Source organism: Microcaecilia unicolor, chromosome 8 (genome assembly GCF_901765095.1).
Source record: "Microcaecilia unicolor chromosome 8, aMicUni1.1, whole genome shotgun sequence".
Lineage (NCBI taxonomy): Eukaryota > Metazoa > Chordata > Amphibia > Gymnophiona > Siphonopidae > Microcaecilia > Microcaecilia unicolor.
The window spans coordinates 188,170,178-188,183,306 of NC_044038.1; the positions used below are offsets into that span (position 1 = coordinate 188,170,178).

Below are 13,129 nucleotides of genomic sequence, written 5' to 3' on the forward strand. Positions count from 1 at the left end.
GGCATTATGTACTCGTAGAGTGGCAGGTAACCGCAGTCGATATGTTACTGCCCCAATTCGCTCCTGGATGGCATAGGGTCCCACGTATCGCTGTCCCAGTCTTCGAGAAGATCCTCGGAGTCTCAGATGTTTCGTGCTTAGCCATACTTTCTGTCCTGGTTGGAGCACGGGGGCGGGCCGCCAATGGCGGTCAGCAAATCGCTTGACCTTGGTCGCGGTCTCCTGTAATTGCTCCCTAGTCATCCTCCAGACCTCTTGTAGGTCGGCTATAACTTGGTCCCCAGCCGGGATTATGGCGGTAGTCGGGAACGGCCCTGGAAGCCGTGGATGTCGGCCATATACCAAGAAGAACGGGGACTGTCCTGAGGATGAGTGGTCACTCTGGTTATAAGCAAATTCTGCCCATGCAAGTAGGGAAGCCCAGTTATCCTGTCGTTGGTTGACAAAGGCTCTTAAAAACCCTTTCAGAGTTTGGTTTATCCTCTCAACCATGCCATTGGTTTGAGGATGGTAAGCGGATGAAAAATGATTCTCCACCCCCAAGGCCTTACATAAAGCTCTCCAAAAGCGGGAGGTAAATTGGGGCCCCCGGTCACTGATGATCCGAGTGGGCAGTCCATGTAGTCGAAAGATGTGATGAATGAATGCTTGAGCTAACGAGGCGGCCGTCGGAATGGTAGTGAAGGGAACAAAATGAGCCATTTTCGAGAACCGATCTATCACTACCCAGATCACAGTATGGCCCTGGGAACGAGGTAAATCAGTGATAAAGTCCATGGATATCTCCGACCAGGGGCTGGTCGGTATGGGCATAGGTTGTAGGTCTCCCACGGGGGTTCCTCCTACTGGCTTGGTTCGGGCACATACCGGGCACGAGGTAACAAATTGGAGAATATCCTGTCTCATCTGTGGCCATCGATACTGTCTCGCGATGAACCGGAGTGTCTTATGATACCCAAAGTGCCCGGACCACTTAGACGAGTGTCCCCATTGCATAACCCTTTTCCGATCCGTGGCCGCCACGAATCTCGGGACTTGGGCAACCTCCCCGGTGGCTGCACTGAGACACGCAGGATCTAACATAGGATGAGTCTCCTTCGTCTCTTCTGGTACTTCAAAGGCCCGGGAGAGTGCATCTGCCGGGGTATTGTGGGAGGCCGCCCGGAACACTAGTTGAAAATGGAACCTAGCAAAGAATAATGACCACCGGGCCTGTCGGGGATTCAGTCGCTGGGCCTCTTGGAGGTATAGGAGGTTCTTATGATCAGTGATGACCGTGAACCGGTGTTCCGCTCCTTCCAGTAAATGTCTCCATTCTTGCAGTGCTAATTTCAGGGCCAAGAGTTCCCTATCCCCAACCGTATAATTTCGCTCGGCAGGCGAGAATTTACGTGAAAAGAAGGAGCATGGTTGGCGCCGACCTTCGGGGTTGATCTGAGAAATGACCGCGCCGGCCCCTAGAGCGGATGCGTCCACCTCTACCATGAAAGGCTTCTCTGGGTCGGGAATCAGCAGAATAGACGCGGACTCAAAGGCCTCCTTGATCTGACGAAAAGCCGTTTGCGCTTCTGGCGGCCAATCCCGGACCCTGGCGTCCTTCCGGGTGAGCGCCGTCAGCGGGGTTGTCAAGCGAGAATACTGGGGAATAAATTGACGATAATAATTGGCGAAGCCCAGGAATCGTTGTAAGGCCTTCAGGCTCTTCGGCTGAGGCCACTCTCGAATGGCTTGGAGCTTGTCTGGTTCCATCCGTAACCCCCCTGGAAGCAAGATATGACCCAAAAAGGGTAAAGACTGCTGATGGAAGGCGCACTTACTCAGCTTTGCAAATAGATGGGCTTGCCGTAGGCGGTCCAGCACTGCGCGTACATGGCCCGGGTGCTCCTTGGGGTCCTTAGAGTAAATTAAGATGTCGTCCAGATATACAATCACTGTGGAATTGAGTAAGTCTTCTAATACACAATTGATAAGCCGTTGAAACACCGCAGGGGCATTACATAGACCGAATGGCATTACCCGATATTCAAAATGCCCCTCATGGGTATTGAAGGCCGTCTTCCATTCATCCCCTGCCCGGATTCGTACTAGATTGTAGGCTCCTCGCAAATCTAACTTCGTGAAGATCTGGGCTCCTTGCAGTCTGTCCAGGAGCTCGGGAATGAGTGGTAATGGGAACCGATCCTTCACGGTGATGGCATTTAATCCCCGATAGTCAATACAGGGTCTCAGGCTTCCATCCTTCTTGGTAACAAAAAAGAACCCCGCCCCGGCTGGGGAAGTAGACGGCTGAATGAACCCTTTCCGTAGATTCTCCTGGATATACTCTCGCATAGCCTTGACCTCTCCTCGAGACAGTTTGTACGGGCGGCCCCGTGGAGGAACCGTATCTGTCTTTAGATTAATAGCACAGTCAAAAGACCTGTGCGGGGGTAATACCTCCGCCTCCTTGGGACTAAACACATCAGAAAAATCTCTATAGTCCCTAGGCAGGGAGCCCAGTTCACTTGGTCCTTCCTCGGGCAACATATTTAAGGCCGGACAGCTGCCAGCCCGACCCTTACAACAAGTCTCTTGACAGGAATTGCCCCACGCTTGAATCTTTCTCCCGGTCCAGTCAATAACCGGGTTGTGGTATCGTAACCATGGCAATCCCAGAACCACCGGGTGGATGGTCCGAGATAATACCAAGAATTCAGCCTCCTCCCGATGACCCTCCCCCACTTGCAGACCCAACATAGGAGTAACTTCAGTGACCGGCTGAGGAAGGGTAGTTCCCTGGATAGAAGTTATCCGGAGCATAGGTTTCCGGGGGAGCGTGGGCCAGCCCATTTGCTGTAGCAGTTCGAGTCCAATAAAATTTCCCCCCGACCCCGAGTCCACCAGGGCTCGGGTCTGGACCGTGGCCTCCTGCCACTGTAAGGTCACTGGTAAGATGAGCAAGGAGTCTGGTAGGGGAGCGGAGTGCCCCAAGAGCCCTCCCCTCAGGGTGCCTTGGGGAACGCATTTCCCGGCCGGATGGAACACGTCCGGAGGAAGTGCCCCGCCTGCCCACAATAGAAGCACAGTCCCTTAGACTGTCGTTGCTGTCTTTCGGCGGGAGTCAGCCGTTGCCGGCCCATTACCATGGGCTCCTCTCCGGGCTCCGTAGCTTCCCGGTTCACCTGACGAGGAGCCGGTCCTTTGCTCGTCTTGGAGGACCCTCGTACCCACTTCTGACGCTCCGCCCGGTCCCTGGCTCGCTCCTGGAACCGAGTGTCCACCCGGATACAGAGTGAAATGAGGGCATCCAAGGATCCGGGAATCTCCCGTCCGGCTAATTCATCTTTGATCCGTTCGTGTAATCCCTCCATAAAGATGGCTGTCAAGGACTCCGGACCCCAACGCAGCTCTGCGGCTAAGGTCCGGAACCGGATGGCATAGTCGGCAACAGTGCCCTCTGCCTGATGAATTCGGAGCAGCTCCGATGCCACAGAGGAGGGTCTTCCCGGAATGTCAAACACCATCCGGAACCGGCGCTGAAATTCGTTATAATCCTCCAAAATGGGATCATGTTGTTCGTCCAGAGGGACCACCCAATCCCGTGCCTTATCTTCACAAAGGCCCATAATATAACATACCTTGCTTTGATCCGAAGCAAAAGCCTCCGGTTGCATCCGGAAGGCCAGATTACACTGATGGAGAAACCCTCGACAACCTCCCGGGTTCCCATCGTATCGTGCCGGCTCAGGGAACCGAGGTCCCACGCGGAACCCTCCCATACGGGGAGCGGCTGCGGCCTCTTGGGCCGCAGCGGCCTGGTTCTGTACCTGAAGCGTGGATAGTTGCGAACATACATTCTGGAGAGCCCCCGACAGGGCATTCAGCTGTTCCTGTTGCTGCTGGAGAATCTTAGCCAGGTCCCGTAGATCAGGGTGCGTCGGTGAGCTCATGGCTTCCGTTTTCTGTCGCGGCCCTGAGGTCACTCGGGTGGAGGTGAGCTCTCGAGTTCTCCCGAGCTCTATGAGGCCCAGGAATTAACCGCGCACCCCGAATCTTCACCTGCGGTGACCGCCGTTCACCGAGGGTTGAGCCCTCAGCTGCGGGCGGCCAGCAGGACTGCTGGAACCACGGGGTGACGGCTGGCCTGGCTGGCTGTGGGTACTGAGTCTTTGGCAACGTGGCTTACCGGACGGTTCGCAGACAACAGGAACAAACGCAGTCCTGGAAATAGCTAGCAGGACGGCTAGCAGACTTGAGACCAAACACAGTCTTGGAAATAGCTAGCAGGACGGCTAGCAGACGTGAGAACAAAACACAGTCGTGGAAATGGCTAGCAGGACGGCTAGCAGCCTTGAGGACAAAACACAGTCTTGGAAATGGCTAGCAGGACGGCTAGCAGCCTTGAGGACAAAACACAGTCTTGGAAATGGCTAGCAGGACGGCTAGCAGCCTTGAGGACAAAACACAGTCTTGGAAATGGCTAGCAGGACGGCTAGCAGCCTTGAGGACAAAACACAGTCTTGGAAGGAGCTAGCAGGACGGCTGGCAGACACGAGGCACGAACACCGTCTTGGAAACCGCTAGCTCGAGGGCTTCGAACAAGGAAACGGAAGCATCGGTTCCCCTCCGTGCTTCCGTTTAAATCCCCCGCTTGTTTTGGCTGGGGGACCGCTGGGCCAATCCTCTCTGCCCCAGCCGGTAACGGGGACCGGATTGGTCCCTCTGTCCAGTGGGCGGAGTTCCTCTGACGATGCGCCAATCCGGCGCAAGTGGGCGGAGCCTCCTCGCTGGTCCTGCCACAGCGAGGAGGACGCTGACGCCGGCGCCGCCATCGTGTCCGGCGGATCCTTCTCCCCGAGGCCGGCGCTAGTTCCCCTGGGTCGCCGGCCTCGGGGCAACCAGCCGTCGCGGCGATCCTCGGGGCAACCTTCCCCCGTCGGTCCGTGCTCCCCGGACGCCCCAGCCCCCCGCTCCGATTCGCGGGGCGCCAGGTAAGGGCCCGGAACGGGACAGCCAGTCTACAGGACAATTGCTAATGTTTGGTCCTCTATTCTGTAATTGATGAGAGTTGGTATGTGCTCTGCATGTGACCAAGGTGAGAGATTCTGCTGGCATGTAGGTTGAGTCGGGTTGTATGAGTCTGACTTTTCCAATGGGAAGTGTATTGCTGTTATGTATATGCACTGCTGCATTTATAAAAGTACTGTTATTGGTATTCGTGTTCAGAATTGGTGTTGAGATTTGCAACATAGGCTCTAAGAAGTTTCTTTGCAGGATTTAGTGTTACTTCACAAAGTACCTGACAGTTAAGGGATTTTGTATTGCTATTATTGAGGTGCTACCAGAATTTGAATACATCTTTCCTGTGTATTTATATTGCAAGATCCTGTTGTGTGTTGAGAGGTTTGCCACTGTAGTAGACTTATGTCTGGTCAATTTTAAGATATGGGAAAATGTAATTATATTTTAAAAAATTGTTTTTTCTGTTATGTACAGTATGTGGTTTACGCTGATGCAGCTGTTAGGGGGAGACTACTTAGAAATCCATCATCAAGTGCATTCTAAGGCCTTATTTTGTAGTATCCCAAGAAACACTACTCATACCTATATACATAGTGCCCACCCATATTAACTCTGGGCCCACCCAAAATGTCAAGTCTGGCTACGCCACTGGGTTACAATATAACTACCCACATGCACAACTTTGCCCCATCTCTCTCTTTCCACCTTCTCCAATTTTCCCCTGTGATTTTTGAGCGCCAGTGCTTTCTCTCTATCTCTCCACCACCTTATGCCATTCCTTCCCTCCCCATACATTTTTCTGAATGCCTCTCTCTTTCTGCCTTCTGCCATTTTTCCTATTTTTTTCTTAGTGCCAGCACTCGCTCATACTCTTTTTTCCCATCTTCTGCCATTTCCCCCCATATTTTTATGAGTTCCAATGCACTCGCTCTCTCTCTTACCTTCCGCCATTTCCTCTCCCCCTCCATTTTTTTCTGAGTGTCAGTGCTCTCATGCTCTCTCTCTTTCCAATTTCAGCCATTTTCGCCCATGTTTTTCTCAGTGCCAATGCTCCCTCCCACTTTCCCTTTCCCCCAACGTACACCAGAACCCCTACCTCCCCATCCTACCGAGCACATTTCTTCCCATAAACAAGTGGTTTTCAATCCAGTCATTGGGCACACCCAAACAGTCAGATTTTCAAGATATCCACAATCGTTATGCTTGAGATAGATTTAGATTTGTTTGGTTTGTAAATCCATCTCAAGCATACTTGCTGTGGATATCATGAAAACCTGACTGGCTGGGTGTGCCCTGAGGACTGGGTTGAGAAACACTCTCCTAAACCCCCTCTCTCACTCTCTTGACATCCAGCATCAGTTCTCCCCTGAACCCATTTCCCTCTCACAACCCAGCACTAGTTCTCCCCTTAAACCACTCTCTCCCTTCCCCTCCCCCCCCCCCAGTGACCAATACCATTTCTCTACTAAACACCCCTCTCTCTCTACCTCTTCTCAGCACCAGTACCCAAACTCCTCTTCCAGGGACCTTCTGCCCTTAGCAGGCTGCAGGACTATTTCCCCCTCCCCCTCTACTGAGGGCTGTGAACTATGGCATTCCCTTTCCCCGGTATTCATGAACAGTTCCCTGCCCCCTCTCCACTCCTCAAATCCCCTTCTCTCCCATTCTGAATCCAATTTACTTGCAGACAGGTTATCAGCAGTGCAGTCTTCCACCCAAACTTTCTGCACTAGTCCACTTCTTCCTGCACCAGTGTGCACCTCCTGTCTTCTTCTTTTCCTTCCACTTGCACCACAGCAAATACCTCCTTTTCTCAGCCATGTTTGTGCCTACCCTGTTGCCTGCTTCTATTTGATAATGAGGAAAATCTGCTTTACAAAACATGCAGCTACCTAAATGCAAATGTGGGAGAGGAGCATCTGGCATTGAGTCCACAGCAGTCACTCTCCATCCAGCCTTACACCATGAATGCTTTTATTAAATGGCTCTAACTCCAGCAAGGCTTCTTCTCCCCCCTCCCCCCTTCCTCCTACCCATGACATCAGCATTAGAGAGCCACCCCTGAGGTGCCTCTGGATTGCAGAGGTAAGCAGCAAGAGCTAGAAAAAAACAATGCTTTCAAACAGAATGAAATTCTATACAGCTTCATGGCAGCTGAGCTTTCCCCCCCCCCCCCCCCCCCCCCCCCCCCCCCCCCCCCCCACACACATACACACCCCAAAACTGTAGCCTAGGGCCATGGCCCCAAGCCCCTCACTTGGTACGCCACTGAATATGTAGGTATTACTTCTATAAAATAGGTGCATTTTTCAAATTTATAATTGGCATCATGATATGAATGACCCCACATGTATTATATATTTAGCAAGTGGCACTTGCTTATTCTTGTTATCACCAACATTCACTAATGCTATTGTATACGATCATTCAAAGGAGAGAAGAGAAGTGTGCTATAATGTCAACCTGTCCTCTGCTCACTTCTACCCAATATCTTCCTGAATTCACAAATGTTAAACTTTGACTATCCTATGAGGCAGTGGCCCAAGTTTTTTAAAAGTTACTGGAAAAGTTATTTTCTGTTTAGTTTCTAGGGCATTTGACCTGGGTGATATCTTCACTGAACCCCTCCAGTCGGGATGAGATGTTACAGCTGCTGGATACTGCCAGGGTAAGAATGGAAATCTTACAACCCTGACAAATTTGGACAAGGTTACTGACCACCACCACCATAATATCTGACGTAGCACCTGACTCATTATTACACTTTAATAGTCAACATTTCCAACAGAAACAGACGAGGAGGCTTGTTGTTGTATTCCTAAGTATGAAGGAAAGCAGTGCGATTCTTGCTTTCTCACGTTAACACTTTTTCACAATAAATAAAGCTCCATATCTTCTTCAGTGTAGCCCAGATGCCTACCAGCTATCACTTTGTTTTAATGTTTCTCTGCAGCAGCTGAAGGAGCTGCCATTGAAGACTACACTGGAGCAGGAAAGCATTTTGAGCCTCTCAGCTCGCTGCCTCCTCCTTACTTGGAGAGACAATGAGGAGCTTATCCTTCGAATTCCAACTCATGAAATTGCTGCTGCTTCCTATATGCGAGATGATGCTCTCCATCTTCTTGTTCTAAAAACAGGTACATACCTTTACTCATTAACTATTAATATTAAAACACTCTGTCTTTTCTTTTTTTTTAATAGTTTATTTATATCATTTTTACATTTACATATCAACATAAATGTAGTGGAAATTACAAGAAACATAATAAATCAACTTATAATTTTAAAGGAAATACTTCTCCTAACATTTTGTCCACAATCTACCAAAGACCTAAGTACTAGGTAAAAATGAGAAGGTAAATTATTACAAATGAAAGTTTGAGAGGGAACATAGTCTCAAGAGCCTACATAACAGCATTTATTCACTGGGAAGCAATTACTGGTTTTTCCACACTTTCTTGTGCCTCAATAAACTGTAACAATTTTAAGGGTTCAAAAAGAACATAATTATTTTCATTTAGAGATACCAAGCATCTGCATGGATATTTTAGTTGAAAAACAGCGCCAAGTTTGAGAGCTCTAGTCTTGTAAGACAAGAACTCTCTTCTTTTCTTCTGGGTGTCTCTAGCCAAATCTGGGAAAATCTGAACTCTTGATCCCATAAATTCTATATTAATATGGCGGTAATAGGTCCGAAAAATATTGTTTCTATCCATTTCTAAAGCGAAAGTTACTAGTAGTGTTGTCCTTTCAGTCACTATCTCCAGGGAGCTCTCAAGAAAATGGGTCAAATCAAGGCCCGGTGCAACCCGAGGTTGTCCAGATTGATAATTAATTCCAGTTACAGTGGTGGAAATAAGTATTTGATCCCTTGCTGATTTTGTAAGTTTGCCCACTGACAAAGACATGAGCAGCCCATAATTGAAGGGTAGGTTATTGGTAACAGTGAGAGATAGCACATCACAAATTAAATCCGGAAAATCACATTGTGGAAAGTATATGAATTTATTTGCATTCTGCAGAGGGAAATAAGTATTTGATCCCCCACCAACCAGTAAGAGATCTGGCCCCTACAGACCAGGTAGATGCTCCAAATCAACTCGTTACCTACATGACAGACAGCTGTCGGCAATGGTCACCTGTATGAAAGACACCTGTCCACAGACTCAGTGAATCAGTCAGACTCTAACCTCTACAAAATGGCCAAGAGCAAGGAGCTGTCTAAGGATGTCAGGGACAAGATCATACACCTGCACAAGGCTGGAATGGGCTACAAAACCATCAGTAAGACGCTGGGCGAGAAGGAGACAACTGTTGGTGCCATAGTAAGAAAATGGAAGAAGTACAAAATGACTGTCAATCGACAAAGATCTGGGGCTCCACGCAAAATCTCACCTCGTGGGGTATCCTTGATCATGAGGAAGGTTAGAAATCAGCCTACAACTACAAGGGGGGAACTTGTCAATGATCTCAAGGCAGCTGGGACCACTGTCACCACGAAAACCATTGGTAACACATTACGACATAACGGATTGCAATCCTGCAGTGCCCGCAAGGTCCCCCTGCTCCAGAAGGCACATGTGACGGCCCGTCTGAAGTTTGCCAGTGAACACCTGGATGATGCCGAGAGTGATTGGGAGAAGGTGCTGTGGTCAGATGAGACAAAAATTGAGCTCTTTGGCATGAACTCAACTCGCCGTGTTTGGAGGAAGAGAAATGCTGCCTATGACCCAAAGAACACCGTCCCCACTGTCAAGCATGGAGGTGGAAATGTTATGTTTTGGGGGTGTTTCTCTGCTAAGGGCACAGGACTACTTCACCGCATCAATGGGAGAATGGATGGGGCCATGTACCGTACAATTCTGAGTGACAACCTCCTTCCCTCCGCCAGGGCCTTAAAAATGGGTCGTGGCTGGGTCTTCCAGCATGACAATGACCCAAAACATACAGCCAAGGCAACAAAGGAGTGGCTCAGGAAGAAGCACATTAGGGTCATGGAGTGGCCTAGCCAGTCACCATACCTTAATCCCATTGAAAACTTATGGAGGGAGCTGAAGCTGCGAGTTGCCAAGCGACAGCCCAGAACTCTTAATGATTTAGAGATGATCTGCAAAGAGGAGTGGACCAAAATTCCTCCTGACATGTGTGCAAACCTCATCATCAACTACAGAAGACGTCTGACCGCTGTGCTTGCCAACAAGGGTTTTGCCACCAAGTATTAGGTCTTGTTTGCCAGAGGGATTAAATACTTATTTCCCTCTGCAGAATGCAAATAAATTCATATACTTTCCACAATGTGATTTTCCGGATTTAATTTGTGATGTGCTATCTCTCACTGTTACCAATAACCTACCCTTCAATTATGGGCTGCTCATGTCTTTGTCAGTGGGCAAACTTACAAAATCAGCAAGGGATCAAATACTTATTTCCACCACTGTATATACTGGGCCCTAGCGACCGGTGGGAGACCTGCCGCTGGGATCTCCAATACTTCTAAGAAATACTTCCTCAGCATATCCAAAGGAGCAATCAAAGGGGATCTTGGAAAGTTTATAAACCTCAGGTTATTCCTTCGGCTTTGATTCTCTTACGAGCAAAAATTTCTCTCTCCTTGATTAAAGTGGCTGTAGTATTCAAAGATTTAGAAACCTCTCCTTCTAAAGTCGAAACCTTTTCAATAGTTCCCTGGACTTTTTCAGCCATATTTTTATGCTTTTCTTTTAAATCAGTTATTTCACCACCAAGGGACTTGGAAATAGATTGTAAAGAACTGTGAATACCTTGAATTGCGTCCCAGAGCGCTTCAAGCGTTACAGCAGCCGGTCGAACAAATCCACGGGTACCTTCAGGAGTAGCTACACAAACCAAAGATGAGGAAGGTACTTCCTCCGTTGTAGAGTTGGTTGGAGTTGAGGATATGACAGGCTCTCCCAGCACAGCTAGCAGGGGTGGAACACCACCAATCGCTCCTGTCTCCTGTGCCTCCGTCATATTCAAGCTTGCTCCTGGACGCAGAGGGGCTGCTGGTGGTTGGGAGGCAAGGATAGTGCGGGGCAGACTTATACGGTCTGTGCCCTGAAGAGCATAGGTACAAATCAAAGTAGGGTATACACAAAAAGCAGCAAATATGAGTTATCTTGTTGGGCAGACTGGATGGACCATGCAGGTCTTTTTCTGCCGTCATCTACTATGTTTAACTATGTTACTATGTATTCGGAGGAGGGCTGAGCGAAGCTCTCTCAATGCTGCGGTCCGCGTCAGCAATAGCGGACCCTGTAGAGTCGAGCCGTCTCTCTCCGAGGATCCTCACACCGTAAGACTCCAAGACTGCCTGGCGTACAGCGGGATTCCCTGCCAAACTCGGGGAGGTAAGAGTTTTAGCTTTCCCCTTTCGCTTTCCCATGCTGTTCGTAGGAAGACTGGCGTTCAGCTGTCCAGGTCCGCCGGAGCGCTGAACCTCGCGTCCATTCATGTCGCCATCTTCTTTTTTTTTTTTTTTTCACATTTGTACCCCGCGCTTTCCCACTCATGGCAGGCTCAATGCGGCTTAAAGGTACTTATTTGTACCTGGGGCAATGGAGAGTTAAGTGACTTGCCCAGAGTCACAAGGAGCTGCCTGTGCCTGAAGTGGGAATCTAACTCAGTTCCTCAGGACCAGAGTCCACCACCCTAACCACTAGGCCACTCCTCCACCACGCTCTGTCTTTTTATCTTTCTTTCTTTCTCAGTTTCTCCTATTTGATGTTTTGCTCTTTCTTTCTTTCTTTCTTCATATAATGACAGTGTTCAATGTTGGTGCTATACTTGGCTCAGATGACATCAGCCTGATTAGCATCACTCCTGTTCCCAGGTCCTTGAGACCTTTCATGTCATATTTTAGAGATCTGCAAGTACTTTATAAGGTATGTCCTCGGTGCTGAGAGAAGCTGTCGGTCAGCACTGTCTGCACCCTGCAGTCCCTCTGAGGACTTTTGCGGGAAAAAACCCAGTAATCTGTGACTTCAGGTGTCTGGAGGCACAGCAAGGCACTCTGCTTCTCAGTGCACTGTGGAGCTCCACGTTGTAGGCTATAGATGCTCAGTGAGAGCCCAGTGAGGGATGTCTCAGAGTGGAGCATTGCTTGCAACGCCACACAGGAGGTCAGCATAGCCAGCTGCCTGTCATGGGCTTTAGTGGGGGAAAGACCTCAGAAGGTATGAAGTTATATCCCTACCTTCCCAAGTAGGGAAGGGCTGGTCTGAGGGCTCAGTGCCTGAAGAGAGACTCTTCAGATCTATGTGGCTGGTGAGCTAGGTCTCTGCTGACCATTCAGAGGGCAAAATTCCCCATAGGGCTGCTGCTTGTGGGAATACAGAGAAAATAAAGAATATAAAATAACACAAGAAAGCAAATTAAAATAAAAAATGTAGGAAAGCAGGAAGATCCATCTACCTGGGAGGGCAAATAGAAAAGACTGAGGCAAGAAATGGGGTTGCCCCAACTCGCCCAGCAGGGATACCTACTGCATATGCTCAAAGGGATCTAACAAAAAAAATCTCTGGGCTATTGGAGAGCATATGTATCCAATGTGAGCTGTCGGATAACACCATCTTTATGTGGCCAATGCATCCTGCTTGTCCTAGGAGAAATACTCTGTTTGCCTTTTCATCTATTTCTTTCTTTGTCAGTTTCTCCTTTTTGGTACTGTTTTGCTACCTCTTTCTTTCTTCATATGATACTTGATATACTGCCATAATATAATGGCAGTGTACAATCCATAAAGATATAAGCCAGTAACAAAAACAAAATAGGATGTCAAAGTAAACCGTGAAGAACCATCATGCATAACTGAAAACATAAGAGAGCTCAATGCTGCTTGGGCAAGGGAAGAGAAGTTGAAGAGCTATGGCAACCATCAGGAAAACACCTCTGAGGAAAAAACAGGTTTTAAGGGCAGACTTGAATACCTTCACTGATGGTTTAAGATGGAGTTCAGTAGGTATAGCATTCCAGAGTGAGTAGGCAATACAGCTGAAGGCCCTGGAATGGGAAAAAGTCCACGCATATGTTTGAGATAGAGGAAGAGCAGGGTACACTAATATCCTTGTCATTCCCCCTATCTTCAAATCTAGGTGGGTTCTAAGTCAGC

General features: G+C 48.8%; 1 protein-coding gene across 1 annotated transcript in view; it reads left to right on the top strand.

Annotated features, from left to right (window-relative positions):
- CCM2L (CCM2 like scaffold protein) overlaps nt 1-13,129 on the top strand; it is a 110,316-nt gene that overhangs the window by 59,205 nt on the left and 37,982 nt on the right. The window contains exons 3-4 of the mRNA XM_030212090.1: nt 7,586-7,669; nt 7,955-8,138. Coding sequence (XP_030067950.1) covers nt 7,586-7,669; nt 7,955-8,138 — 268 coding nt within the window. The remainder of the gene's footprint in view (nt 1-7,585; nt 7,670-7,954; nt 8,139-13,129) is intronic.